This window comes from Streptopelia decaocto (assembly GCF_964273445.1).
Source record: "Streptopelia decaocto genome assembly, chromosome: 5".
Classification (NCBI taxonomy): domain Eukaryota; kingdom Metazoa; phylum Chordata; class Aves; order Columbiformes; family Columbidae; genus Streptopelia; species Streptopelia decaocto.
The window spans coordinates 66,165,040-66,192,537 of record NC_138659.1 but is presented as its reverse complement, the minus strand read 5'-3'; the positions used below and the strand labels follow the sequence as shown (position 1 = coordinate 66,192,537).

Genomic DNA, 27,498 nt, shown 5'->3' with positions numbered 1-27,498 from the left:
TGCCCTCGGAGGGGAAGGGAACCCAAACTGCCGGACACCCCTCCCAGGCTGGAATTAACCAGAGTGCCGGAGGAACGGGACCGGAGAGCCCCATGCCCACCGGGCCGCGACCCCCGCCCGCCACCGTCCCACAGTGCACCGCGGGCGGCCCGCCGCCAGCCCCGCCTCCTCCCGGCAACGCAGCCAATGGCGGCTCGGCCCCGCAGGACTACATTCCCCAGCATGCCCCGCGGTGCCAGCCGCTCGGCCCGCCCGCCGTGTTCCGCTCCGCCGCAAAGTGTCGCGCCGCGCGGCCGGAGGCTGGCTGGCGGCCGGGCCGTGCCCGGAGCGGAGCCGCCGGGAGCCCCGCCGGGCCAGAGCGGCCCCATGGGCGGCGGGCGGTGATTCCCCGCCCCGCTCCCCGCCAGGCAGCCGCCATGGAGGAGGAGAGCATGGAGGAGGAGGGCAGCGGCGGCTGCGAGGCCATGATGGACGACCAGAACCACAACAACTGGGGCGCCGGCGGCTACGGGCGGCACCTGCTGGGCCCGGCCGGGGGCCGCCTCCCGCACGGCCCCGCCGCCGCCGCCCCGGAGCTGCCCGAGCACAACGGCGTGTTGCGGGGCTGCGAGGCGGGGGGCGGCCCGGGGAAGGGGGGAGCCGGAGCCATCGCCGCCGCCATCAACATCAACGCCTCGACCTCCAAGTTCCGTGAGTGACCGGGGGCCGGGGGGGTCGGGACCTCGGGCCGTCCTCAGGCTGGGCTGCCCCGCTTCGCAGAGCCGCGGAATGTCAGGGGTTGGAAGGGACCTCCAAAGATCATCCAGTCCAGTTCCCCCGCCGGAGCAGGAACACCCAGATGAGGTTACACAGGAAGGTGTCCAGGCGGGTTGGAATGTCTGCACAGAAGGAGACTCCACAACCTCCCTGCACAGCCTGGTCCAGGCTCTGGCACCCTCACCGTGGAGAAGTTTCTTCTCATATTTAAGTGGAACCTCTTGTGTTCCAGTTTGATCCCATTACCCCTTGTCCTGTCATTGGTTGTCACCGAGAAGAGCCTGGCTCCATCCTCCTGACACTCACCCTTTATATATTTGTAAACGTTAATGAGGTCACCCCTCAGTCTCATCTTCTCCACGCTAAAAAGACCCAGCTCCCTCAGCCTTTCCTCATAAGAGAGATGCTTCATTCCCTTCATCATCTTCGTTGCTTTGCGCTGGACTCTCTCCCTGTCGTCCTTGAACTGAGGGTTTGCTTCTCTTGCTCCTGGAGCTTAGACTCAGGCTTTGGCTTAACCTTAGGTTTAGGCTCAGGTCTGTCCTACAGCATGTCCCCACCATGGGTCATGGCCTGAGAGGCTTCTTGAAGTGAAATAAAATGACTTAAAGCACCTTGGGAGGAGAAAATAATCTTTCCTGTCACGATGGGGTGATGCGATGGGTCTGGCAGTAAAAGCGGGAGAGCGGGTATAGGTTGCCCTTTGGGCTGTTGGGGCTTTTCCTGGAGCTTTTAGCTCAGGTTGTATTTTCCTAAAGACTCGTTCTGCCCGAGAAAGCCCAAGATGGGTCTGAAAGCTGCTTGTAGTTGCTGACAGAGGATGATGGTGGGTGCAGAGCCCTGGGAAGGGGCGTGTGTTTGCAAAGGCCCAATGAGAACAACTGAAGAATTTACCCAAAAAAGCAAACTGGTTCCAAAACATCGTTTGTATGTAGCTTTTGACAGAAATGGCAGATTTTTCTGTTGTTTTTCTGAGGTTGAGGAGAGAGAAGACCTTTCTGTTATTCATTGAAATGAATGACAATTTCAACTTCCATTCCCAGCAGTCATGCCTCCAGGCAGAATATGCTCTTTTCTCTAGTGGCTGTAGGAAAATTTGGATTTGGCTAGTTAAAGCTATTCCTGGAAACGTAACCGTGTAACTGCCACGATGAAATTTTGATGGGAAATGCACTGTTTTTCCTTTGTTTCCCCACTGCTCCCCAGTCCTAGCTCACCTGTCCGGCTCCAGAGCTGCTCAGCAGCCCCAATTTGGGGCTCCTGGATCCCCATGTCTCTGGCAGGCTGGGTTTCGTGGCTCCAGGCCCGTTGCCAAGGCCAGCAGCTTTGAAGTTGAGGCTCCCAGACTCCCTCAGCTTTCTGGCTCTCAGCCTGTCTTGTTTGTCAGGGCTCCAGGTACCTTGGGGTGGCTCATAAACACTTGAGTCAGTTGAAATGAAATGTTGTCCAGCCTTGCTAAACTGAGCTCTCAGTCCAGAAATTGAGAGTCTTAGTTTTTTGCTTCTGTTTCAGCATGAAAATGGTTTTCAAGCTGGATCTTCACCAAGAGGGAAGGTGATTTTTCCAGCTAATCTGCAGTTTATGTCTGAGGGCGAGAAGAGGCAGCTGAGCATGATTTTGCTTAGAGTGTGGGTTTTGAGTTCTTGTTTTCACTTCTCCAGCATTGCTATCTGTGTGCTGATCTTAAGTATTGTTTTAGAGAAAATTCCTGCAAAATACAAAATTATCTGAGTTAAGTTCATTAGGACTTTTCTATGCCTTTGTTTAGTGGATAGTTTTCACAGTATATGTATATTAACAGCTGGGCTCGATCTTAAAGGTCGTTTCCAACCTCAGTGATTCTATGAACAGAACAAGTCCAGTGAAGTATTATGGACTGAGAAAGTACAGGAGGTGAGGTGGGATCCTGCCTGTTCTAATCCTGGCTCTGACAGAGGATCCTTTAATCTCCTCTCTTTAATTTTCATGTGTGGGAAAGGGGAGAAAGGGCATTTTCGATATGAACATACAGTGAAAAGGGGGAGATGGTGTGTTTGATCCCCTCCTGCCTGCTCTGTATTAGCAACTGCAGAACATGTGTAGAGAAGCTGATTGTCACTCTTTAAGCTTGACAGGAAAGGCGTTTGTTCTCTGCTGCATGAAGAACTGGTGGCTGAATGAGCAGGACTCATGCTGCCTTGCTGTGTGATGCTGAGACCTAGTCTTAGGTTATCCTGCAGGTGACCTTCAAAAATGTGGGTGACGTATGGTTCCCCATAATCCTGTGATAAATTGGAGCATTCAGATAGGTTCTTCCCTCCTGATTCTTTCCTCCAAAACAAAAATCCCGATGCTTGTGTTCCAGTACATAATTATTTGCAACACGTTGGTTTTATTCATGTTTGTAGCTGCAGACCAAAGTGCCTGGTGGACTTTTTTTGGTCTAATTCAGCTGGCAGAATAATGCAGTAAGAACACTGCATGTAGATCCTTTAAAATCTTTCTAAGGAGCCAAATCCAGTTCTCCTTCCTTGAGGTTTTGTTGAGACTGAGAACTAAAATGCGATATAATAATGTGTAGTTCGTTTAATCGTTTTTCTCCAGTTGAAGCATCTTGAGACAATGTTCCATGTTTTAGTAAACTTATAACTAAACCTTTATTTACAGTTGATCAGCTTCAATCATAGTTATCAATGTATAAAAAATACTAATGAAAAATATTTTTCAAAGGCCATAAGGGATAAAAGAAGCATAATGGCATTTAATAATTTAAGGAAAACTTTTCTGTACTAGTAATTGCAGTACATCTGGATTGTGAAGAAAATGAAGTTTTCCCTCTTGGGGTGTTTACTATTTTTTTTTTTTAATCATTTTCAGGCAAGGCGATTATAACTGTATTTAACCCCAGTCTCATTTAGGATGGGCACATGTGGCTGTGAGCGTTGGCGTGTCCATTAAATTCCTTGGCTATCCTGTTGCATAATGCAGTTCAGTGCAGGGTTTGTGCTTTGCTGCGTAGGCAAACAGATGAAGAAAAACTTTTAATGCTACTTTTACCAACCAGTCTGAACACAGACTGAGAAACAAGTAATAAAAATAGACTTGAAAGCAACTACAGGGCAGACTGATAAAATTGCTAATGTATGCAAGGAGCTGGCAGGCAGGGGATGTGACAAAATCTGTTCTGTAAACACGCTGAGGGTTGAGAAAAAGCAAAGTGCAGAGCCACAGCAATAGCTGCAAGTCTGAACATCAGTCTTGGGCATCTGCTGGAGGAGTTTGTACACTTTGACAAAATATTTTAGGTTTGTAGGGTGCGTTGCTAATTAAGCAGTAAAACTTCATATATGTCGCTCTCTGAGATGAAATAAAGCTGCTGAAAGATGCCTAGCTGCTTTCTTTGTGGTCAGAATAAATGACAGACCATTGTCAGGCTGATGCCTGCTTATTTGTCAATAGGTTGGGTTATCTGTCCTGCTCTGTCCCCTGCTTTTTTCGCTATAGTTTTAAAAGAAGGATGTTTTTTATAGGTGAACGTAGTCAGCTTTTTGAGCAGTTTTTCAGGTTGTCTCGTCTAAATAACAACAGCAACACTATCAGTTTTTTAATTTTTAAAAATAATTTTCTATTCTTTACATCCTATGCCTGTTACTGTTCCAACATCTTTTTGAGCTATGTGTGTTCGTAAGTTTTTATCCATTTCATGAGGGATGTGTACCTACTCTTGGACTTTTTTTTCTAAAATCTTAGTGCTTTTTGCTGTTCTTTTGATTGAAGTTGGTATCAAAGGATTGGGTAGCATGGAGCAGGCTGTGTTTCAGTTCTGGCTATGATACTGAAATATCTAGGTTAGGATATGAAGCTCATGCATATTCTTTTTCACTTATGTGGTTTCACTGCTGCATTTGACTTAAACAGTTTTTCTTTTGAACTTTTCTGTACATGGAAAAGCAGCTGTTGCTTCTCAGCCTTTACTTGTGAAGTCTCTTATAATTCTCTGGAAAACCTTGGCTTCCTTTCCATTTGATCAGACCGATTTCTCTCCCAGCCCCACCCCAAACTTGCTGTAGTTGGATAAAATTCTGCATTCTGGCGAGCTTGGTTACTAAATATCTGTGTCACTTCCCAGAAATTCAATAAATGTCAGCAAAATGCAAGTCGTCTTTTAGTATCACCCTGTCCTTGTGATTTGGAAACAGAGGCTGTTGGGCAAACCCTTTCAAATCTTGAATACTTAATATAGGGATAAACATTTAAGAATGACATCCTAAAAAGATGGAAAAGTAAAAAGAAAGAAGTTTCTAAAAGGGCTATCTGGCTTTTCTTTTGAAGGATTTGTGTGATTCCCTCTGGGTCTTGAGGTTGTTCTTGAAGGGTTTGTCATTGAAAGGTGCTACTTTAATTCATCCTTTGCACTTTGTAAGTGCTACCGGAATAAAAAGGACATTGCTAACTTGTGACAGTTATTAAAAATTTAATTTGTTTTCTGGATGAAGAAGAATAAAAACAGCGATTGTTCAGTGCGTAGTATTTGGACTCTTAACTATATAAACATTATGGTTGGCTTAGTGTCAGAACCGAAGTGTGGAAATCAAATGGAATAATACTTGTAAGAGTCTTTTGAATAAAAATGAAGCTTTTCTAGAATGTTACTCATCTGTGTTTCCTATGCAGGTCTCCCAGGGCTGTTTGTAAAAGCATTTTGTCCTTTACCCGTGCAGCATTTCCGATGGGCAGCCCTGCCTGGCTGCTACTTCTTTTGCTGTATTGTGAAAAACAAACAAAAACCATCTCAACAGCCTGTTAAAAAATTATATTGCAATGTTCCCAATTCTTACTTGACTGTTTTCTTTCAAACGAACACAACTCATTTAATATGTTAAAGCACATGTGGGTGTGATTTTACATTGGAATCTGAAACCAAGGACTAGGTCTAATATTTTTGCTGACTTGGGTTGAATGTTTTCCGTGGAGCAGAGCGCTTCTGTGGAGACCCATGTTTCTGGGGGGAAGAGTGAAATAGAAATGCTCAAATGTTGTTGCTGCATGTAAGCACAAGTAGTAAAGCTACGATGTTGAAGCTGCTCCTCAGAACATGTGCCCAGAGCCTGGGCTCTGTAAGGGATGAGGACTCAAACAAGTCATTGCAAGATGGATGAAATACTCTAAAAAGAGACGCAACAGGAATCTGTAACTCCGGCTGTTACAGATAATGCTCAAACGCTGTCTTTTCTCACACCTCTGTTTATTCCATGTTCTCTTTATATTTTTTCTTGTGATACTGTTAACTTTTGCCGGTATTTCCCTAGAATTGTGCTTCATAAAGCTGCCAAAAGTGACTTTACGAAGCTACATTTAACCCCTTGTGAAAATAGCATTTCAGAAACTTTGCTCCCAAAACCCAGCAGTGAATCCACATTTCCACATGTATTTAAAGTGCAGCTGAGGCACAGAGTGGCTTGTGCAAGAGGATGTGGTTGGGAAGCTCAGGAGGAAAATCAGGGAGTGATGGGGAACGCTAATTTAAATACCTCCTATTCTTCCTTGTGTTGGTTCTTATCTGGAAAAGGATTATTATTGTGCCTACTAGAGGGGCAACTGTAATATGGATCCAAAGATGTTTCCTGGGAGCCTGACTGGAATTGAAGGAGCAGAGGGAATTGCATCCGCTTTTAGCCAAGGGAACTGCTCACCCCACCTGAGACTTGTGAAATTAGTGTATCTCTGGGACAGAGTTTCCAAAAACTACCAGTCTTGGCCATAGCTTGTTCTTCTGCATGTGAGGACCCAGTGTTAATTGTTGATTCTGGACTCTCACAAAGTTATGTAATTTATTAATCTGAACTAACTACTGAACTATTTTTTCTTTTAAAATTATTATTGTATTGTCACACCACAACTCCCAGGAGTTTGTTTTCCCAGCTACTGGGCCCCTAAGAAATATCTAAGCAATGATTTGACAGGTTTTCCGATTTTGTTTTCTTTTCCATAGACAAAAAGGTACAAATTCAAGTCTGGGCTGTAGTTTCAGATGAGGTTATCTTAGCAGAAGTGGACTGTTCCCAGGTTGCTTGGCCACCTTATCAATATGTTATGAAATGGAAGAGCATTCGCTTGCTTCTAATCTTTTCGCTAGAGTTACTAAATGTAGTTTTGTCTTCTTCTTGTAGTAATGAATGTTATAACAATTGAAGACTATAAGAGCACATATTGGCCAAAGTTGGACAGTGCCATAGATCAGCTTTTAACTCAGAGTCCTGGTGACTACATCCCTATCTCCTATGAACAAATATACAGGTAAGGAAATCTTTTAAGCACTATGGTACTTTCTATTTAAAGTTAAATGTTTGTGTTATCTTGCAGCCTATGCATATGGCTTATTTTGTATTTACGAGGAGGAAAGTGGAAATGTTATGCGAAGTACAATATTGTTTAAATGGTTGGAAGGAATAAATAAGAGATGCATATATTGACACTCCATGTTAACAAGAAAAAATGGTAAAGAATTAAAATGCATAAGTGCTGAAAACATTAACATTAAAGTAAGCTCTGCCACAGTTGCTTTGTGTAGTATGTTAAGAAATGTATTGAAGTCTCAACATCCCTTTCCTCAAAGCGGAAGAAGAGGCTAGCATGGTTGGCATTTTATTTACTGTTACAAAAGGCATCTTGTGTCTGATAGGAACCACCTTGGTGCAGTAGAGGTGCAGAATAGAAGCAACTGGTGCCAAGGTCCATCTGTATAAACTGTTGTTTGCATGTTTTTACATCAGGTAGATTTAGGCTGATGTCCCCCTGGCCCAGCCACTCCACTGCATGTGCATTTAGAGGCTCTCTGAAGGACAGACACAAAGTTCAGTCCTTTATATCTCCATTCTTGTCTGGATAACATGTGGTTTGTGCCTGGCCTGGAGCTGAAGTTTACTTTACTTTAAAAAGGATCAGGTCACGCACCAGAACTGCTCTGCAGACCAAGCCACTGCACAGTAGTGGGGATGGTAGGGGGAGATTTGCTTCAAAATCACACCAAACCGAAATGCCGAGTGCTTTAGAGACCTGGCAGTTTCTTAAGAGATTGACTAAAATGGAGATTTTTTGTTTTGTAGGTGACAGTTATCCAGGGTGTTGGTAAATAGGGTGGAAACTGGGTGGCTGCTGCTGCATTTACTGGCCAAGATGCCATTAAAACCGCTGCCCTTGCCAGCAGCACATCCAGTAGCGCTGCTGTCTTGGGTGTTGTTAGCACGGTGTTGCGCTCCATGAAACAGCGCTGGCAGCTCAGTCACCGATTGCTGTTTTTAGAGACTTTCTGCTCTGTCTCCTGCCCACTTGCTCTTATCCACTTTGTCTCTCCAGTTTGAAACTCAGGATTGGGGAACCAGACCCAAGTACAGCAGGGGTTTAGTCTGCCCTCTTAATGCCACTGAAAAAGTCTGATAAACTTCCTCTTTCCTCTCCAAACTTTTGGAATTGCTGTTACCAGGACTCTAACATCAGCTTGTATACCAGTAATTGAGATGGTAAACTTGAATTGAGACACATTTTGCAGCTTTAGTGTAAGTAATCAAATTCCTTTTCCTCACTTGAAATCCCCAGTGTGCAAACAGCTGGCAGGAAGAGTTAACCCAATGTCTCCCCACAGTCATCTCTGATAAAGAGTAGTGTGCAAAATTAATGCTTTAATACCTACAGAAGATCTGTACCTGGTTGTGGTTTTCAGATAACTGCAGCTTATCTTTGCCATCTTTTTGCTCCTCGAAAGGTTTAATAATAAAGGAATAATGGGGTTTTTGTTTCTGGTAGATAACCCTTATACATGAGGGTGACACTTGATGCAGTGTTGTAATGATGCACAGATGTCTGTTGCATGTATTTTACCAAAACAAAAGATTATCTATAGGTTAGTGTTACTGATAAAGCTAGCATGTCAGTTTAAGTTTTCTTTTAAAAATTATGTCTCTAAATGTAATCACTCTGACACAGGATCAGAGGATGTTTTTTAAACTTTATTTTATTTTAGTAGGTATCCCTTTACTTGACTTACAATCTAGACAACATAGGGAATAAAAACTGCTTTTTTTCTTAAACTTAACGATGATGCTTGCTTGGACTATTGCAGAAAATCTGCAGCAGACTTGAGGTTTAGATCCTCTCTGCTTCCCTAGACTGGTTCTTTAGCCTGAAAATGGGGTGTTTTTTTGAAGTGGTTCAAACAGCTACGTATCTTTTATAATTTTTTTTTCACAGTGAAACAGCTGAAAATACAGTCATCTTTGTGATCGTCTCTGTGCTGACTAAAGGAATCAAGGTTTCCGTAGCGCAGACTCAAAATATATTATTAGATACCCAAACTACTGTATTTGACATGATCAGTGCTAACTGTAGGTGTCTACCCCACAGCTAGGAGATAATTTCAAAGGTGTGTATGCAGGTGTTTACTATGGATCAGTTACCTGTAAGGTTTCGAAGTGTGATTAGTGACTGTTTTCATCTTTGAGTCCAAAGCCTGCCTGTGCATAGTCACTGCCTATCACAAGGGTTAAATATATCCACAGAGAGATGTGAAGGGAAGTTTGAAACAAGGCAAATGTGAACAGTTGTACTTCTGGCACCCATTACAGCTACATCCCAGGCACAATGTGGTTAGATCCCTGTTCTTCAGGACAACTTAGACCTTAGATCTTTATCCCTCTCCATCAGTGCTTACCTTCTAGTGTCCTGCTTGGGTCTTCCTTTGCCTGAGGTGTTTGGTTATGCTGAAGGACTAAAAAGCTGCCCACTTCTTTTGGGTAACAGCAGGGCAAGGATGATTCAGAGAATCAGCCCACAATCAGGAACTGAAAACAGGATCTGAAAAAGGGGAAGGAACTTCTAAATAGAAGTGTTCAAATAAGGTGTAAACACACTCTGCATGTATATCCCAAGATTGGTGTTTGGCTACAGAATGCATTGCAGAAATATTGCATGTAACACTAAGCAGAAGTACACTTTAAAATTCAGTTCAGTTACATCATTGCAAGTGAAGTCATTGCAAACTTGTAGAAGTGGGTATGTACTAGTTACTTATGAAGCAAACACAGATATGACTGTTTGCCATTGTTACCTGTCTGGCTGGTTTGTAAGAGATCACAAAAGTCCATCTGGCTTTTCTTGTCAGTGTTTTTTTCTTTGATCCAAATTAAATCGATATTTTTGATGCTACTTCATCATACCAAAATGTCTTTTGGTAGTTCAAAAATAGGATCTGCTATTGGTAGACTTCATGAGAAAGAAGCAGGATGACTTTGACTATTATTATGTAAATAATACCAAACTACAGTAGCTCAATTATTTTTAAACTATAATAGTAGGAAAGGTGTGCAGTACCTTTTAGTTTTTAAGAAATAAGGTGGTTTGCCTAATGAGCAGACTTTGCATAGGGATGAACGCTGTATTTTTGGGGCTTCTGAAGTTGTCAAAGGGAAAAAATAGAGACTTGACTTGTAAAACCTTCCTGCAGAAGACTTAGGGGGTGGCAGTTGTTGGATGAGAGCTCTGTCTTGGCCCCAGAAGGCTTGGACTTAGTGCCCAACCTCTCACTTGCATTAGAAAATTCCAACAGCCCTTAGTGTGTAGTTGATTGTATTCCATCTTTGCAGTTTGTTTGTCATTGTACATTTTTGGCAGATAGTTTTCAAAATGCTGACTTCCAAGAATGAAAACGTTCAAGAGAATTAAAAGCTGCTTGGTATAGATAATGTTGGTGTTAGTCCTGATAATGATGATGACTACCTTAATGTACCTACTTGCTGAAAGTAAAATATGTATTTGTTTTGCAACTGTGGAAACTATATTTTCAATACCTAGCCTTATTTTGCAGATATGTTGTATTGCAATATGAGAGCAATAAAATGTTCTTAAAAAACAAAGGTAACACTGGAGACCGGAGTTAATACAGCCAAGCCATGGAATGTAGAATTCAAGTTTTGTTGCTCTTTCTCTGCATCTCTGTTCATTCTGAAAATGCAGGGTTTTCTTAGAATTTAAGTAACAAGGGCTGGAGTAACACTCTTAGGTCTGTAATTTTTAATTTTAGAACTTTTGCTGTGTGGTTTTGCTTTGTTTTGTTCTAAATGCCAGCACAGTTTTGGTGCAACTTCTACGACTGCTTGTCACTGTTGCCCTTCTTTTAAAAAGGGTTTTGCTCTAGAATGCACATCTAGTGATTAAACCTGCTTATTTTAATGGGGACTTCATTCACATAGGAGAGACAAAAGCCAGAATTAGGAGTGTGCTGTTGTCAGAATTATACTGCACTGTTAACTCATTGTGAGTTCAAGTGAGGTCAGGGAGGGGAAATGGGAATGGGATGGACACGCTGGGGGCTCCAGGGGAGACTTAAGAGTTTGCTGGAGTTCATTCCAAGCTTAGGGCTGTATTTAAAAGTTCAACAGTTTTTTCAATTAACTCTATTTTCCTCTGAACTGAGACTTGAATAAAATATTTTGAAGTCTGTTACCCTTCATTGCAAACTGTTGTGAGTTCATTGTTTGTTCCTATATTTGTTTCTGCAGTTGTGTGTATAAGTGTGTATGCCAGCAGCATTCGGAACAGATGTATAGTGACCTAATAAAAAAGATAACTAACCACTTAGAGAGAGTCTCAAAGGAGCTGCAGGTAAGAAGCTGCACAATCTAATTCTGTCTTTCCTGGGTTCTGTGATAATATCAGAGCAGCATGTAGATGGCCCATGGAGGGGGTTGCAATTAAGACTGATTTACACCTGCTTACTAAATTGTGGACTGCTTCCTTCGCTAACTGGCTGTCAGAATCCTGACTGCTGGATCTGATTGCACGGCACTGACTGGCCTTGGAGATCTGACCCACCTGGAGAGCAGTGGCTGAACTTGAATGTATACTATAGAATCCTACAGTATAATCTAGGATGTAAATGCTGCAATCAAACCTGATCTGAGCGCACGACATGGATGTCTGCCATTGCCGTGTTAATCTATATAAACTGTTGATGGTCCTTGTGTATCACAAGCAGCACAAAAGGGAAAATCTAAAGCAAAAAGTTGAAGTGAATTAAAAATTAATTATGAAGTATAAATCGGGAATGATTGCCTATGAAAGTTTTGTGCTACAGTTTATTCTGCATTTTTCTTGCCTATCTCTAGATGTCAGTGGTTTACAGCAGTCCTAATACAGTTTGTATATCCCTGTCCTTCTCTGCTGCTTATTTGTGCATCCATGTTTATTTCTTGTGTGTTCCCTGTCGAAAATTCCTTTTAGGCTAGAATCTCCAGACATATTTTTGAAATTGTCATTGCCGTAGCAGCAACACTGTTTTTATTTCCCTACAGCTTTTGTCACTTCCATAACTGATGTTTGAGTTCTGTACTGACTTGCACTGCATCAAGTAGAGATGGCAAATATGTAGGAACCCTAAACTACAGCAGCTCCTTCAGTGCTTCTGACAATTGATAACTCATTTCTGTCAGTCAAAAGCAGTCTTACTACTTTTAATTGCATCAGGTACTTCTGGCTAAATGTGCGTTCCCATCAAAAGATGTATCGCTGTGGTTGCTCTGATGTCCTTCTTGTTTCAATCTTTATTCTTGCTTTCCTTATAAAGAAAAATAACCACCCTGCATTTAATGGGCACAATCTTTGGGGCATTCTTTGACTATAAAATATCTCGGTCATCTTGAGCTATGTTCTTTGCTTCATTTCTCTTTTACAGTTTCTTTATTCCTTGTGGAATGACAGGCTCACTGTTCTGTAACAATCAGTCAGAGTAGATGGACGTAGTATTTAGAGTAAAACCTTCCCTGGTTCTGCTGAGCTGGTGCAGCCTGTGCATTTTTCTTCTGCTTGTAAGAACTGCGAATCGCTGCAGCTCTACAGGTTTGGCCAGTTCCTCTGATACATCCCACGGTAATGTACTGCATTACCGTGCTTTGACTTTGGGAATAACCCTGAATTCTCTGCTCTGTGGTAGCCCTTGATTGTTTCCTCTAAAGTTCCCAAACTGACCGAGGCAGCTGCTGTTGAAGTTTGCTTTAATGCATCTGTGCATTAAATCCTTCTGCCTAAAACCAAGGCTGCCTTTTCAACAGCAGCTGTTGAAAGAATAATTGAGACAACTATTTAATGCAATCTTTGTCTTGCAAAAGTTTCCTTACGTAGGTTAGACACACCTTGTGGCAGGAGGCGAGAGGAGTGTAATACAACGTGATACCATCTTTGAGTGTATTGCGTGAGTTTTGTCTGATGTGAACATGACTTTGGCTTTGGATGGTAAATCCATCTTTTTATGCTGTTTGAAATAAAACCTATCTGCCTTAGAAAATTGTCCTGTCAAGAAACTGTTTTAGCTGTGGGTTGTGAAATTTACTGTTAAGAAATTATTTTACTACAATGTATTTTATTATCCTGATACTTCTTTGATCTTAATGCATTTAGGTGACACTCAGTCACTTTGGTTTTAGTTGAAAATGCAGTGCCAGATCTTTACCTGAGCAACAACAACAAATTACTTTCTAAATGTTAGGTGCTTGGAACTTTCTGGTTCACGCAAGTAAACTATATATATATGTGTGTGTGTATATATATATATATATATAAAATTAATCCTTTTAATGGACAATATTTGGTGTTTTGCTTTCTCTGGCATAAACTCATTCCACCTGCCAACAATATTTAATCTAATTGCAGAGTTCTGTTTAATTGGCAAGCCGTAACTTGATGCAAGATAAGTTATTACTTTTTTTATATATGCAGAGATGCAAATGTAGCGCAATATAAGCAGGAATGTTGGTTTGTGTGATAAAGCAGATGATCATAAAAACTGAAATGGCAGGTAAATGGCAGTGTCGTCTTGTGGATGAGCCAAACAACTTCTTTCCATAGAAGTACAGCACTTCTATGGCAAGTGGGCAGCATGTAACCAACATACCAGAGCAAGCTGTTTCCTACAAGAACCTCTCATCAGCAGCAAAAGCAACAAAACTGTCAGATAACAAATAGTAAAAATGGCAGCATCTTGGGGGACCAGTCATACTCGCTCTTGCAAACTCCTTATTGCAGTTTATCTTCTTTCTGCAAGGTCTTGACTGCAGAAATTGCCTATATTATTATTATTTTTCCCCTGTGTAGTCCTTGGCTGGCCTCAGCTGATAACTCGGGTGCTGCTGCAGCCCCGTGGGCGCACGGGGTCAGTCGCGCTCCCTGCTCATCCCATGCCTGACTTCTGCTCTTCCAGGCTGCCAGACACCTTGTGTGGTTGGTGTTTGTCACCACGTGCACTCCTGAAGATCTGCTTCACAGGTTTTCACCAAAAATAAATCATTTCCAGTGATGGCAGAGGCATTATCGAAGTGTGAGTGGGGTGATGTATTCATTGCATGTTGGAAATTGGGTGAAGAGCATTGAACGTTGCCTGCTGAGTAGTACTGCGTTGAGATGAGATGCGTTTCTTGTTGCCAGACCATCAGCTCTTTGATACCGGCTTCCTATAGCCCAGAACATTTCTAGCTCCTCCTTACTATGTATAAGTAACTGATCCTGTCTTCAGGCTGTTTCAGTTATGGAAAGACTCTGAGCAAGGGTTGCCTTCCTTTCTTGCAATCGATGTCTGTCCAGTTTCTCTGCATCAGTAAGACTGGGTTTTGTCATGTGGAGCTTCCAGTAATTGAGAATTAAAGTTCCCTAATTCTTGAGTTGATCAGAATTTTGGTTTTTTGTGTGCTTAACCGAAAAAATAATGAGCGGCTGCAGAAAATGCAAATGACCAAGTTTCCTGTTGTCTTCAGGTCTGTGAAGCCTGTAGTATACAGGTGATTTTTCCAAGGTGCTTTATTTGGAAACATTTTAATGGTAATGGACGTAGCCCAGTATGTTGTGGTTTAAGATAATGAGAGCTGGTTTTGTGGGTAAGCCCTGAGTCATCCAGATGTAGGAGGTGGGGTGGATATACAGCATATGCTTTCAACTTAAATACATCTCTTTTTAAAATGAATAAAACTATGTTTGCATTAGGCACTAGCATTTCTGACTTGCCTTATTCTTGTGCACTCTGAGAAAGTCATTTAAAATCGAGTACTCTGCCCATTACGTATCTCTTCAAAAAGGCCTTGGAAAGTCCTTTAACCGCTGGCAATCAAAGTGCACTGAGGCATTGAGCTGGCCCATGTCAGAAGTAGATTTTTTGTGCAGGTGCAGTGAAATATTTTCATTTTTGCTATAATAATCGCAATAATTCCTTTAGGAAATGACTGAGAGCTGAAGAACAGTTGTCATTTTATACCCTATTTTTATTTAGAGAAAAAAAGGGATCTATTGTTGTTTGTTTGTGTGTTTGTTGCTGTGGGATTTTTTTTCGCCTTGACCAGAAACAGTTGAATTCACTAGCTGTATGTAATCTTTGTGTTCACCGAAGTTAATAAGTGAGAATCAGTCTTTCTCTGAGAAAATAAACGCTGGTTTGCTTACATCATTTCTATTTTAAATCAAACAGAAGCGGTAGAGCTAAACCACCAGAATTTCTTGCTCAAATTCCACCTGTCTAAAAGCACTGCATTAAATTTGGAGCCAGTTGCTGATAGCATACGTAGGCTCTTCAACGCTTCAGGAGGTTTGGGCTGCTTCTTCTCTATTACATCTTGAGATATGTATGCATGTGTGTAATTTTTTTTGTTTATCAGGAACAATATATTTTTTTATAATGAACATGACCGAACTGAGCAGTGACTGGTGTGGGTAGATAATTTGCATGGTGGTTGTTTGGCCCCCAGGACCCGCAGATTTAGGGTCTTGCCAGAAAGCTTTGCTGCCTCTTCTTAATCCTTACAATTTCTCAGCCTTCTCTCTCATCAGCTCTTCAACCAGTTGGTGCAGTGTGTGAAAATATCTTCTCACCTATTGTTTCTTTGGAAGAATATGCATTAGAGTCAGGTGTAAAAGCCATTCTGCTATTTTGAGGGCTTCCAAATCCCTGGAACTGAGTGCCTTGTCTCACGTCACTGTCGGTTGCCATCTGTTCTTAAAAATCTGTCAGCAATATCTGTGGACAACCTGTTCCTTCCTTCCCTTTTTGTCTTTCTCGTTTTTACCTTCTGCTTGTCCCCTGTGATTATACGGAGTTTTGCCATGCAGTGGTGAGGAGCTTGTCATTGCCTGCCCCAGCTCTTTCTGAAACATCAATCTGATAAATACAGATCTAAACTTCAGATTAGTTTTTGAACTTCCTTATTTATCTTTTAGAAACAGCGTAACTTCCAGTATTTCCGCTGATGGCAGGAGCAAAAGCATTAAGTGGCTTTGTCATGTTTGCCTTGTGAGATTTGTGTATAGTCACAAGTGGTAAAAAAATACATCCAAGTATTGCTTTGAGGGACTGGGGAATCCGAACTTCTGACTGCGGACAGAGTTATGGGCTGGGTACCACCTCATAACAGTTCTTGGTGTTTATACGTTAAGGTAATTTTACCACAGATTGTTTTATGGATATATTTTGCTTTCCTCCCAAGGTACACTGATGATTGTATTACCTTTATATAGTGATGTATTGTAATTGAACAGTTATGCCAGTCTGTGAAGTAGAACTTTTGACATCATCATCTACGTCTGGTTTTGTGCAAACTTAGTAAATCAGATTGCTAATGAAGATATGATTAGAATTCAGTAATGTACTTACAGGAGGCCAGGTTATTATACTCCATTTACATGAAGAAGCCCATTCTTATTACACTGTTTGTGTGGGCATTGTTCAACTTGCCAGCCAAATGAGGAATAGCGAGCAGTCTTCACAACTCCTGTCTCATCTCTTGTAGCATAGAAGTAGCACTCAAATTAGCTCTTGTTAATTTGAAATGAGTTGATTCCCTGAAATAATTTCCATAGCTGCAGTACTTACTCGAACGCTCATGTAGAAAACAGATCTGCCTCCTCTGGGTTCTGCCTATAGAAAAGATCAGAAATAGAGGTGGAAAATGAAAATTGAGAACTTGCATTTTCCTAACTTTTCTTACTAAATACATTAAATCACTAGGGTTAAAGTCCATTTGGGTTTGCTGCACAATCTGGTAATACTGACAGGCCATTTCTTAAAGGGGAGACTCAGAGTGGCCTTTTATCTGGCCCATATTATTTAAAAGGAAAAAAAACAAGCATCCTTCAGTTCTGCTGGGGGAAGGTTGCTTTATTGTGTGTGAAACAAGCCTCTAATGCTGTGTGAATCACACTGAATTGAGTCAGATCAAATGAATGCTCAGTGTTAGAACTTGTATGGCAGAAACCAGAAGTATTAGAAGTGTGTGCATCTGCATGCATGGACATCGAAAAGATGGCTCATGAGCTGAGGTGCAGGTGAGGGTCACCATATGGCCAGAATCACCATTAAAAATGACGTTGTCATGAGCAAGCTAACCTGAGAAAAGCACCCTTGCATGCAGCTTTTTGAAAAGGCTTGTGTTCCTGCAATCATTTTTAGTTCCTTGCCACACTCTGCTGAGTGCTGCAGACCCTGATGTAATTACAGAAAGATATAAGTAAATATGGCACAAATGAGTATGTATTTACTAGATGGAAGGGTTCTAAATATATCTCACTCTTAAACATAATTTTGATGGTCCTTAGATACATCATCTTTTTTGTTTTACAAACTTGAAAAATGGAAATGGAAGCATGGCCTGCATCTACCCTGCCCTAAGACAACTATATGAGAGTATATTATGATGCTGTGCAGCTTTGAACAGTTTTGAGTGCAGACTTGACTAGGAAGGCACAGTCAGTCTTGGTAGGAATTGTGCTTTGGCTTGATGTCTGTTTTTTATAAAAGGTTTTAATAGTACCCTTGTCTAGTGAGGTAGATCAGGGCATCATATAAATTGTCTGCAAGGCAAAGTAAACAAATTAGATTTTCTTGAGAAAGAACAAAAACTGGTTTAAAAGTTTCAGACCACTTAGGTGAATAACAGGTTAATTTGTGTGGTCGGAGCCTTTCTCCCTTTTCGCTCGGCAGGCGTGGGAGAGATGCCGCAGCATCTCTGCTGGTGTTTTGGCAGCGAGCGTGTTCCCAGGAAAATGAAACTGCCCATTCAACGTAGGAATGTAAGCTTTTCTGAATATATCGCTCATTGTGCCAGATGACTATTCATAAACAGATAAAGTTTGTGTTCCTCAAGCAAAGAACTGTTGTCACTGTTTCTTCTGAGCCATTTCTGAGTTGTCTTGAGCCAGCAGCATCTTCTGGTTTCATTCTTATGTTCAGTCAAAGAATAATATTCAAACTGAAAAAACCCCACATCTTCTTAATGTATACAGTTTCTTGCCCACAAGCTTATTGAAATGCCTAGCTATTAGATTTCAAATAAGGGTAATTTAGCATACTGGGTTTCTAATTGCTTGTTTTGTTTGAAGATGTTTGTCTTACACGTCACCCTTTCTCAAACGTGTTTCTTGTTACTTCTCATTTCTCTTGGTGCTGAGATGTCCCCTATGGTGCGTAAGGAGATTAAATGATGTTCTTAACGTCAGCTTTTAAGAGCAGCCATCGTATTTTATGCTAAGAAGTAGTTGGTTCAAAACCAATCTGAAGATGTTAAGCAGCTGCATCACTATTTGAGAAACCTGACCAAACGTTCAGTGCTCCTGTGGACAGATGCTCTAACAGTTGCTACTGGAAAACTGTTCTTCAGCCTGTGAGTGGTAGATGACAGCACGTGTAGGACAGGATTTAAGTTGTCTCCCCATATAAGGTGTCTTAAAAACCAAAAATAACCCAAACCCACAAAAAACCCCACAAACTGGATTGACAGTTCTGTAGGATTCAGGATGGGGAGTGAAGGAATGAAGGATTCTCTTCCTTCCTGGAAAATGTTAAGCTAACAATATATTTTTCTTTCTTTGAACAGCTTCCATAATAAATCACTTGGGTAAGACAGGAGTGGTTTTTAAAGACTTAGTATTTTCTAGGGGGGGTTGTAGGAAGTGTTATGCTTAATTCTGCCCTTCCCCCATAATTAAAGTAGCTGAATATGTGGGTTATCGTTTCTGCACTAAGAGAAAAATGTCAGCCTGAGCAGTTTCTTTCATTTTCTGTGTAATAGCTATAGCTGAATAAATATAAATTTTAAATGCAAGTTTTACTCTAATTATGGCCATTTAATAGAAAAATCTTAGCAACATCTATTTACTCATGAATTTGATGCCATGCACTGCTCTTTACTTTATAATGTCCATGTAGTTTATATAAAGCAAGTCCCACTCCAGTTATTGTCTTATTAATGTGAATGTAGAGATGTGGAGAAAGTTCCAATGCTCAAGCAAGTAAGTGATTTCGATGTGGCAATTTTAAGCAGCCGTACGGTAATACCCTCATGAACAGAAAACACATGGTTCTTTTCCCCACACAGATGACGATATTTCATAGATGAGCTGTGAAAACAGTGGTATTGATTTCTTGTTGGCTTGGGTTATTTGTTAGTTTACAAGTCAGTAATTGAGGAGAGGTTGATTGTCAAAGTTTTGGAAGTTTACATGTCATTGCCTGGAGTCTGTACATGGGATTAAGTCCTGTACTGTCTGGACAACTTTTGTCTCTTTTAAAAATTATTTAATTTTATTTAAAGAATTGCAAGCTGTCAGTGAGAGAAGAGCAGTGCCCTGTGTCAGGAGAGGGTCTTTTGTCTGACATGCTTTTTGAAGCACAATTTTCCTTTTTTCTTTAATCTCAGAAGCTGTATGCCAAGTCTTTACAAATCAGAGAGTATAACCATATTTAAAGTTGAGGTTAAAAGGGAGCAAAGCAGGAATACATACTGCTTAGAAATGCAGATTCCATTGCATGTTATTTGCAACAAATTATGTATGTAACTCTATATGAAAGGGAGTTCTTAGAGTTGATAGCCACTTTAATACGTTGCTGGCATTTTGAACTAAAATTTGTTTGGCCACCCCTGAGAACTTAATCTGCAATAAGATTAAAAAGTTATAATCAGAATGATGAATAACCATATATAACCTTTGGCAACAGCATATGAATAGAGTAACACTCTTTATTCCTTTGCCAGTTTCACTTTCCTTTCCGTCTGCTCTGTGCTGGTGTTTGCTGTGAAAATTACTCATGTGTTCATTAAACATATTAGGAAGGGAGGCAAAATAAGCTAGTTTAAAGGAAAAAAAACCCACACTTTTATAAATTCAGAATACTTAGTAGATCGAAAAGTCAACATAAATTCTAACAGTTCTCTTAGGGCCCCTGGTGAATGTCTGTACAAAGGCTGAAAAATCTGCTTCATTAAGATATGAGTTCTAAGTTCCAGTAAAGTGGTTGAGGTGCAGCTGGGCTTGAGCTTTTCTCATCCCATAGATGCTTGGCTTTAGGAAAACCTTTGAGCTTGTTTTCTTGCAAGGTCCCAGTTGCTGCCATATTCTCCATCCTCTTCTGACTTGGTGCTGTCAGAGAGGAGAATGGTGCAAGGGAAGAGAAGTTTTGCTTTTTGATTAACAAGCAACACTTTGGGCGTGTATAGGAATGTATATGTGTGTTACCCCCAGAAAAGACCTTAGTATGAAAGCAGGAGTTTGGCCAGAGGGCGGGTTGGGATGGAGAGGGCGAGAGCGGAGCAACACGCTACCCTGGCTCCATTTCCATCCCTGGCTGTATAAGTGCACTCCTGAGTGCTTTAATGCAGCTCCCCTGCATCCCTCCAAATAGATATTTATAAAATAAACTCTGGTAGTGCTTCCCATTTTTCTGGTTTTGTTCTCGATATAACTTAGCTTGCTGCAGGACAAATCTTTTTAGCTTCCTTATTTCTTTCGCTGGGAAAGATAGGGTTGTATGTATACAGAAAACAGTGCGGTCACTGTGGGCTCTACAAAGCCTATCAAAAAGTTGGCACATTGGGGTTTTGTGGAGCAAAGTTTTGCTTGGGGCTGCAGGGTAATGTCGTGGGTTGGAGGACTGCAGGGATGTTTGTGGGGCTGGAAACCAGCTGGGGAGCTCTATCTGAAGACATTGCTCTGCAGTCCCTCTAGCTCAATAACCCCAATATTTGCCTTGCCTTAGGTGACCCAGCAAAAACTTCAAAACGTTTTCTAGTAAGGACGGAGCTCCCTGGGGCTGGAGGATGTGCCACTTGCCAGCTCTGATGCAAAGCAGCAGCTTAATGTCACATTGTGTCTTGGAGTAAAAGCTGGGGGCGGGCTGGAGCAGACACCGCAGTGCTTGCTGAAATTTGGGTATAGATCCTAGGTGTGACGGGTAGTTCTCTCAAAATGAAGGTCTGGTCTTTAATAAGTGTTTTTATTTGCATGTGCTACATGCTAATTTGTGACAGGCATTCTGTATTTCTTATCGAATGGACCTTCTGCTGGGCACTGACTTATAGTCCGTGGCAAAAACCAGCTACTGAAGAAAACTGGTTTTGCTAGAGGGAGTTATGGCAGAAACTCTGGAATGATTTGTGGCTTGCTTTGTATGGATTTAGTGCATCAAATGCTTTGTAGTTTTTTGAGTTTGCTATGAAAGCGTAGCCCACGCTGTTCCAGATCTTTCTCTTGTTCAAATTACAACCTGACTTTTACGTTTTTTTGCAGGCCAGCCCTCCAGATCTCTATATTGAAAGATTTAACATAGCTCTTGGACAGTATATGGGAGCATTGCAGAGCATTGTGCCTCTTTTCATATATATGGTAAGTTTTAGAAAATTCTTTTCCAATAAAGTATGAGAGTACACAAGATCCTGACTGAAAGTGAAAAGTATAAAATGCAGCTGTAATGACTTTTACTTTGTAGAAATTATGAATCATGCTTGGTTTTGCTACCTGTGTAATAGTGCTGATCATGTTGTATTTTGAGAGGAAGGGGGAGCTGTGCTTTTAAATGTAGACTTTTGCAGTTGGTTTCTGTCCTAATACTTCTTTCCTGGGAACAGGGGCGAATGGTTTCTGTTTTGATTGGAAAAAAGCCATCCCAAACAATTAGGTCATTATGTATGAACAGGGATAGTTTATTGGCTTGTTATATGTTGGCTTGGTAGTTACAAAGAGAGAATATGATAGAATCATACAATCATTTTGGTTGGAAAAGACCTTTAAGATCATGGAGTCCAACCATTAACCCAGCACTGCCAAGTCCACCTCTAAACCATGTCCCTGAGAACCTCATCTATGGGTCTTTTAAATCCCTTCAGGGTTGGTGACTCCACAACCTCCCTGGGCAGCCTGTTCCAATGCCTGACAACCCTTTAGGTCAAGAACTTGTTCTCAAAATCCAAACTAAACCTCCCCAGCTGCAACTTGAGGCTGTTTCCTCTTGTTACGTTACGTGGGAGAAAACACCAACACCCACAGTGTTGCTTTTAAATTGCACAGATTCAAACAAGACATAAAAAATGTCTCTTGGAAATGTCTCTGTCAGTTGATAAGGCAATTTATACTGTTGACTGGATGCAGACAAACTTAGGTTCGTAGCACCTAAAGGTTTTTTGTACGACTGGAACATGTCAGTGTCCATTGGCGACCAAAAAAGGCATTGCCTTGGGCTTAGTCCTGTATGTTCTGCTATCAACAGCAGCACTTATATTCTTTTTCCTCCTATGTACCAAACCATTTTCTTGTGTGGGAATACAGGAAAGGTGAGAGGGCTGACTTCCCAATTGAGGGAGTTTTCTTTTTCCCTCTTTTGCTAGAGCACTAGTGGTTTTCTTTTTCACATGGTGATGGATTTTTTTCAGCCTCATGCCATGGACTTTTCAGCAAGGCATGGAGGCCCAAAGCGCTTTTATCCCTCCAGAATTCTGTGGGTTTACGCTCCTTCAGAAGTTCCAGGATATAACTGCAGGTGGAGCAAATTAGGAGTCAGCTAGTCACACAGTGAGTCTAATCATTCCTAAGAGTGATTCCTAATTTGCTTTGTAAATCTAGGTGAGGTTATTCTGGATGCTTACAGACTGTACATGTCACAGTATGCAGCACACGTGAATGAATAAAAAAATCATATTTCTACCTCAAGAAAAAATAAAATAATCATTTAGATGATATACTTTTTTTGTAATAGGTTCTCAATTGCTAGTGATACTTGGAGATGTGGCTGAATCTTATGGCATGAAATGAGCCCAACGTTTGTGAGTTCTGTGGTTTTAGGGTAGTTAAGATTATTTTTTTTCATTGCCACTAAAATATTACTATTCTTACTGGCTGGTGTTGTACTTCATTGCTTATAAGCTAGAGGGCATTTTATGTGTATTTGTATACACAAATATATGTGAGTATAGATATGTGAATGAGATAGTCACTCATATACAGTGTTTTCTCTTTCAAGTATTTATTGCTCTCTGCATAGTAATGTTAACTCAATTATGTCTTTTAACATTTGCCAGATTGCTTTATGATATGGTGGTTTGTAGAAGAAGTGCTTGTATGATTTCTGACTTTCTCAGGTATCTATCTGCCTACCTTTTACCTGTCAGGGGACCCTCAGGTGACTTGACAAACTTTTCAAGAAATGCTGGTACAGACTCAGTAGCGACATCTTATACAGAAAATCGTACTGTTTTTCCACTAACAAGAATGGGGAAGGTAACAGCTCTTCCGCTGTCTCCTTTCTGCAGTGCAGATTGGAAATGAAGTATTAATACTTATGTTAGATGATTTTTCATTGTGTATTTAGATTCATGCAAGTGTGGAATCTTTTTGGAAAGTCGCTTTCAAGTGAGCAAGTGTGAAGAGTATTTTACAGTTGTTCTAAGTACTGTGTTGTAACTCTTCTGTTTGAAACTGCTGGGGTTTTTGTTGCTTTTCTAGTTATGAAACTTAAGGTATAGACATTCCAGCGCTTAACAAAAGGAAGAATCACGGTTTGCACATTGTTGGCAGCTGCTTTCAGTGTAAGAAGGTCTCGAGGCTGGGAAAGGAACAGAGTGAGTTATTTCCTTAGCTGGGTGCATCTCCTCTGTCAGCTCCCAAGAACCAGGTTTGGTTCAGGTCCGTGGACTTGAGCTGAGATGCTCTGGTCACCACCATGCTTTGCACTGGTGTGTGCTCAGGAGCTGGAGGTGGAAATGGTTTGGGACGTTAGGTCTGAAAGGCTGTAGTATGGTGCTTAACGCTTCCTAGAGGATGCGTGTCTTCAGTTGCTGTGAATTCACCATTGACCAAAAATACTGCAAATGAAGTGAATCAGTTTCTTACAAGGCAAGTTGCTCTGTCTGCAGAGTCTTTCCCTCGATCTCTGTTCAAATCGCAGGTGCGGGTGAAAGAACTAAGTAATAGCCCTTGGCAAAACCTCTACAGGTAGGATTGCTTCAGGGAGGGAACTAAATTTACTAAATTTAAAAAACCCTACCTTTCTAAGTTGTTGTCTATTGCTGCAACAAACCTCAACTTCGATAGGGGCGAGTATTCAGCCCTCAGACTGCCCTTGTTCCAACAGGGTCGGTTTTCATTAGAGGTAAATAACTGCTGCTGAATGCTTGCCTTGGAAATGTAAGTTGTTTCTGCATAGGCAGTTTATTATGGTATGTGTATGGTTTTGGTAATGACCAAGAGAATGAGTTTCATAAAAAAAAAATAAGATTGCTTTAATAGTGTTGTGAGGGTTTGTGCCAATTATGTTAAATGTGTTAGCAAACAGGAGAACAACTTGATTTAAAAAACATTTTTCCCTTAAGATATCCCTTCCTGTAGTAAATCTCTTAGATAAGTGTTCCAGTTTGTTATTTTTTGATTATGTTGATTTTCTGTTACTGTCTCTGTTTAACTCTTTTACACAAGTCATCCATATGAATTCAGTTGTTCCACTTCCATGTTAGTGTTGTAATGACAGGAGATTTATCTTGAAACAGCATTTAAAACCCCCCTATGAATAAAATACAGGCAAGAAATCTTACTATTAATTGCAGGCTGGGAACTGATGAATAACACCAAATAGTACCTTAGGTGTAGAGTTCCTCAAGGAACTCATTAATAGAATTTCCTTTGAGGGCTGCAGAGGTGAATTTATTATTAATGCTGACTGGATAAAGATAAATGGATCCTAAAAAATTTAATGTTGTTTAGTTTTGTATGGATTTTTATATAACACTTGTTTCCAGAGTTGATTAATTCTGAGTAGCTGTTCTCTGAGACTGTCGATGAACCACAGGATTGGATAGCTATACTGGTGATAGATTATTGTAACATACCTATTTTAATGGCTTAATCACTTTTAGATATTAGTAAAAATGTTTTCTTTTCTTATATACAGCCCTATTTTGGTGTTCGAGTGTTTATAAAGTTCTAAAGTAAAGTGTGTTTTCTAAAATTTCCCAACCTGGATTGATATGGACATATATCTGTAGATATAGGAAAAAATTCATTATACATGTCTGTGTGTAAGTTGCCTGTATGTAATTGGGTTTGTTACCAGCGGCACCACATGCATTCTTGATTTTTCAATACAAGTTTCTTGGCTGTACAGGAATGTTTTATGTCGTATAAATGCGGTTACTGAGCTCAAATATTCTACAGATTTTGAACTATTTTCATTCAGGGAAAAAGTAACTTTACTGTATTTGCTGTTACGAGCAACAAAATTGAAAACTTCTGTCTTATTTTCCAGAATAAATTTTACATAGAAACCAAGCTTAACAGAGACTTAAAAGATGACCTTATAAAGCTGTTTACGGAACATGTTGCAGAAAAGCACATTTACAACCTAATGCGTAAGTAAACCTCTTGAGTTTTTCTTGTAATGGAAGTCTGGAAAACTGCAGGGCTTTCATATATTGCAGAAATCCACAGCAAGTAGGGAGAAAATAGCAAATGGTTATTGAACGTAAATACATATTCCTTTTTAAGGCATTCACATGAAGAAATGTGATGCACGTCAACCTGTTTTTTCAAAAATGATTTTATATGAAGTCACAGTTCTCTTGAGTATCTGAGGGAACGAATATATATATTTTCCCTTCTCACCTGTGATTATGGCAAAACAAATGTTTCATTTTCCTGTTGCATATGCTATTACTCTTTGACTTCTTTATCAAAATACTGACAGGTATCATTAAGAATGTGGTGTGGTCAAAGAATTGTGATGCTGCTGGGGTTATTGTCACGATGTACTCGAGCACTCCCTGCTAGCCAGTGAACTGCGTAATGCTACAGGAGTTTCTCCGTTAAGGTAACAGGTTAATGTAAATGGAACATACTTTGAGTGACCCCGTTAAGTGCTCCTGTGAGTAACTCCTGTGGTGAACCGCTGAGTTCGCTGCCACCGCCAGCAGTGTTTGCATGAGCAGAGGGACCTGGCGCTGGGCTGGTGAGCTCCCCGAGGGGGCAATTAGCCAAGGCAGAGATAATCAGAGTTCCGTTTGGAAGAGTTTGTGTAGTGGTGAGCGGCTGACCAGCGTGCTGGGAGAATTGCAGGTGCTTTGTGCAACTGGTGAGTTGAGCGTTGAGCCCGGTGCACTCCTTTGTGTAACCCAGCCTTGCCGTGGTGTCTGTGTCCATCTAGAACAGCTCCTCCCCTCCTCTGCTCTCTGAAGCAATTGCTGTCTGTGTGATAAATGGAGACCAGATGATGGATGATTAGAGTATATTTCTCCTTTTGTGCTTACTTGGGTAGTGATGCCCAGGCTATGAAGGTGACGAGGGGTCTGGAGCACCTTTCTTATGAGGAGAGACTGAGAGCTGGGTCTGTTCAGCCTGGAGAAGAGAAGCTGAGAGGGGATCTTACCATGTTTGTAAATACCTCAGGGTGGGTGTCAAGAGGATGGACCAGACTCTTTTCAGTGATGCCCAACGACAGGATGAGGGGCAACAGGCACAGACTGAAGCACAGGAGGTTCCAGCTGAACATGAGGAGAAACTTCTTTCCTGTGAGGTGCCAGAGCCTGGCCCAGGCTGCCCAGAGAGGCTGTGGAGTCTCCTTCTCTGGAGACATTCAAACCCGCCTGGACACGACCCTGTGTGATCTGCTCTGGTGACCCTGCGTGAGCAGGTGGGTTGGACTGGATGATCTCCAGAGGTCCCTTCAACCCCAACCAGTCTCAGATTCTCTCTCCAGCGAAGGGCTGGGGCCAAGGAGCTTTGCTGTGCTTTTTAGGGTCATTGTGAGTTGGCGTCTGGGAGAAGGGTGGGTGAACAAGGTGACTACCCTGAGCTCAGGGAGCCTGGTGCCCTAGAATGAGGGGAGGTCACCCGCTCTGATGCCATCTTGTCCTTGCCCTTTGGAAAAGCCTCCTTAAGAAGAGCTTTTAGCCACGTAGCAGATCAGATCACCTTGGAAATAGCAGGACAATGAGGAATCCTCACCCATGGACTTAATGTTTTATTTTGTGCCAAAGAGGTTTAACGGTCTCATGAAATCTGGTAAGATGATTGCTGCAACAGGATCATGGAAAATTCAGCTGATATTGCCTTGGAAGGAAATACATTGAATTTTAAGCGTATGCATTTTTCAGGCAATTAAAGCATTAATGTGATGATTTTTTTTTTCTTTCAAATGACAAAGCAAAAGTAACACTGGTCAGATTTTTATAACATAACTTATGAGAGATGTGTGTTGCTATGTAATTAGTTACCTCTGGATGATAATATGAGAATCTAATAGAAATGGCAGATGAACCATTGAAAGGAAAAGACCTGCGATGATGGGCCATCTCCCCAGCTCTGTGTTAGTTGCTAAAGTAAAAATAGAAGAAAACATTGGAAAATAAAATTAAAATAAAGGCTGTCACCCACTGTGTTGCTGTATATAAGTAAGATAATATATACGGACATGTATAAACTCCT

The 27,498-nt window shown here is 41.3% G+C and overlaps 1 protein-coding gene across 1 annotated transcript in view; it reads left to right on the top strand.

The window, feature by feature from the left end:
* Positions 1–260: 260 nt before the first annotated feature.
* The window catches only part of CACUL1 (CDK2 associated cullin domain 1), a 46,675-nt gene continuing 19,437 nt past the window's right edge, over positions 261–27,498 (top strand). The window contains exons 1-5 of the mRNA XM_082052660.1: positions 261–690; positions 6,906–7,032; positions 11,289–11,391; positions 21,322–21,417; positions 25,325–25,427. Coding sequence (XP_081908786.1) covers positions 417–690; positions 6,906–7,032; positions 11,289–11,391; positions 21,322–21,417; positions 25,325–25,427 — 703 coding nt within the window. The 5' untranslated portion in view covers positions 261–416. The remainder of the gene's footprint in view (positions 691–6,905; positions 7,033–11,288; positions 11,392–21,321; positions 21,418–25,324; positions 25,428–27,498) is intronic.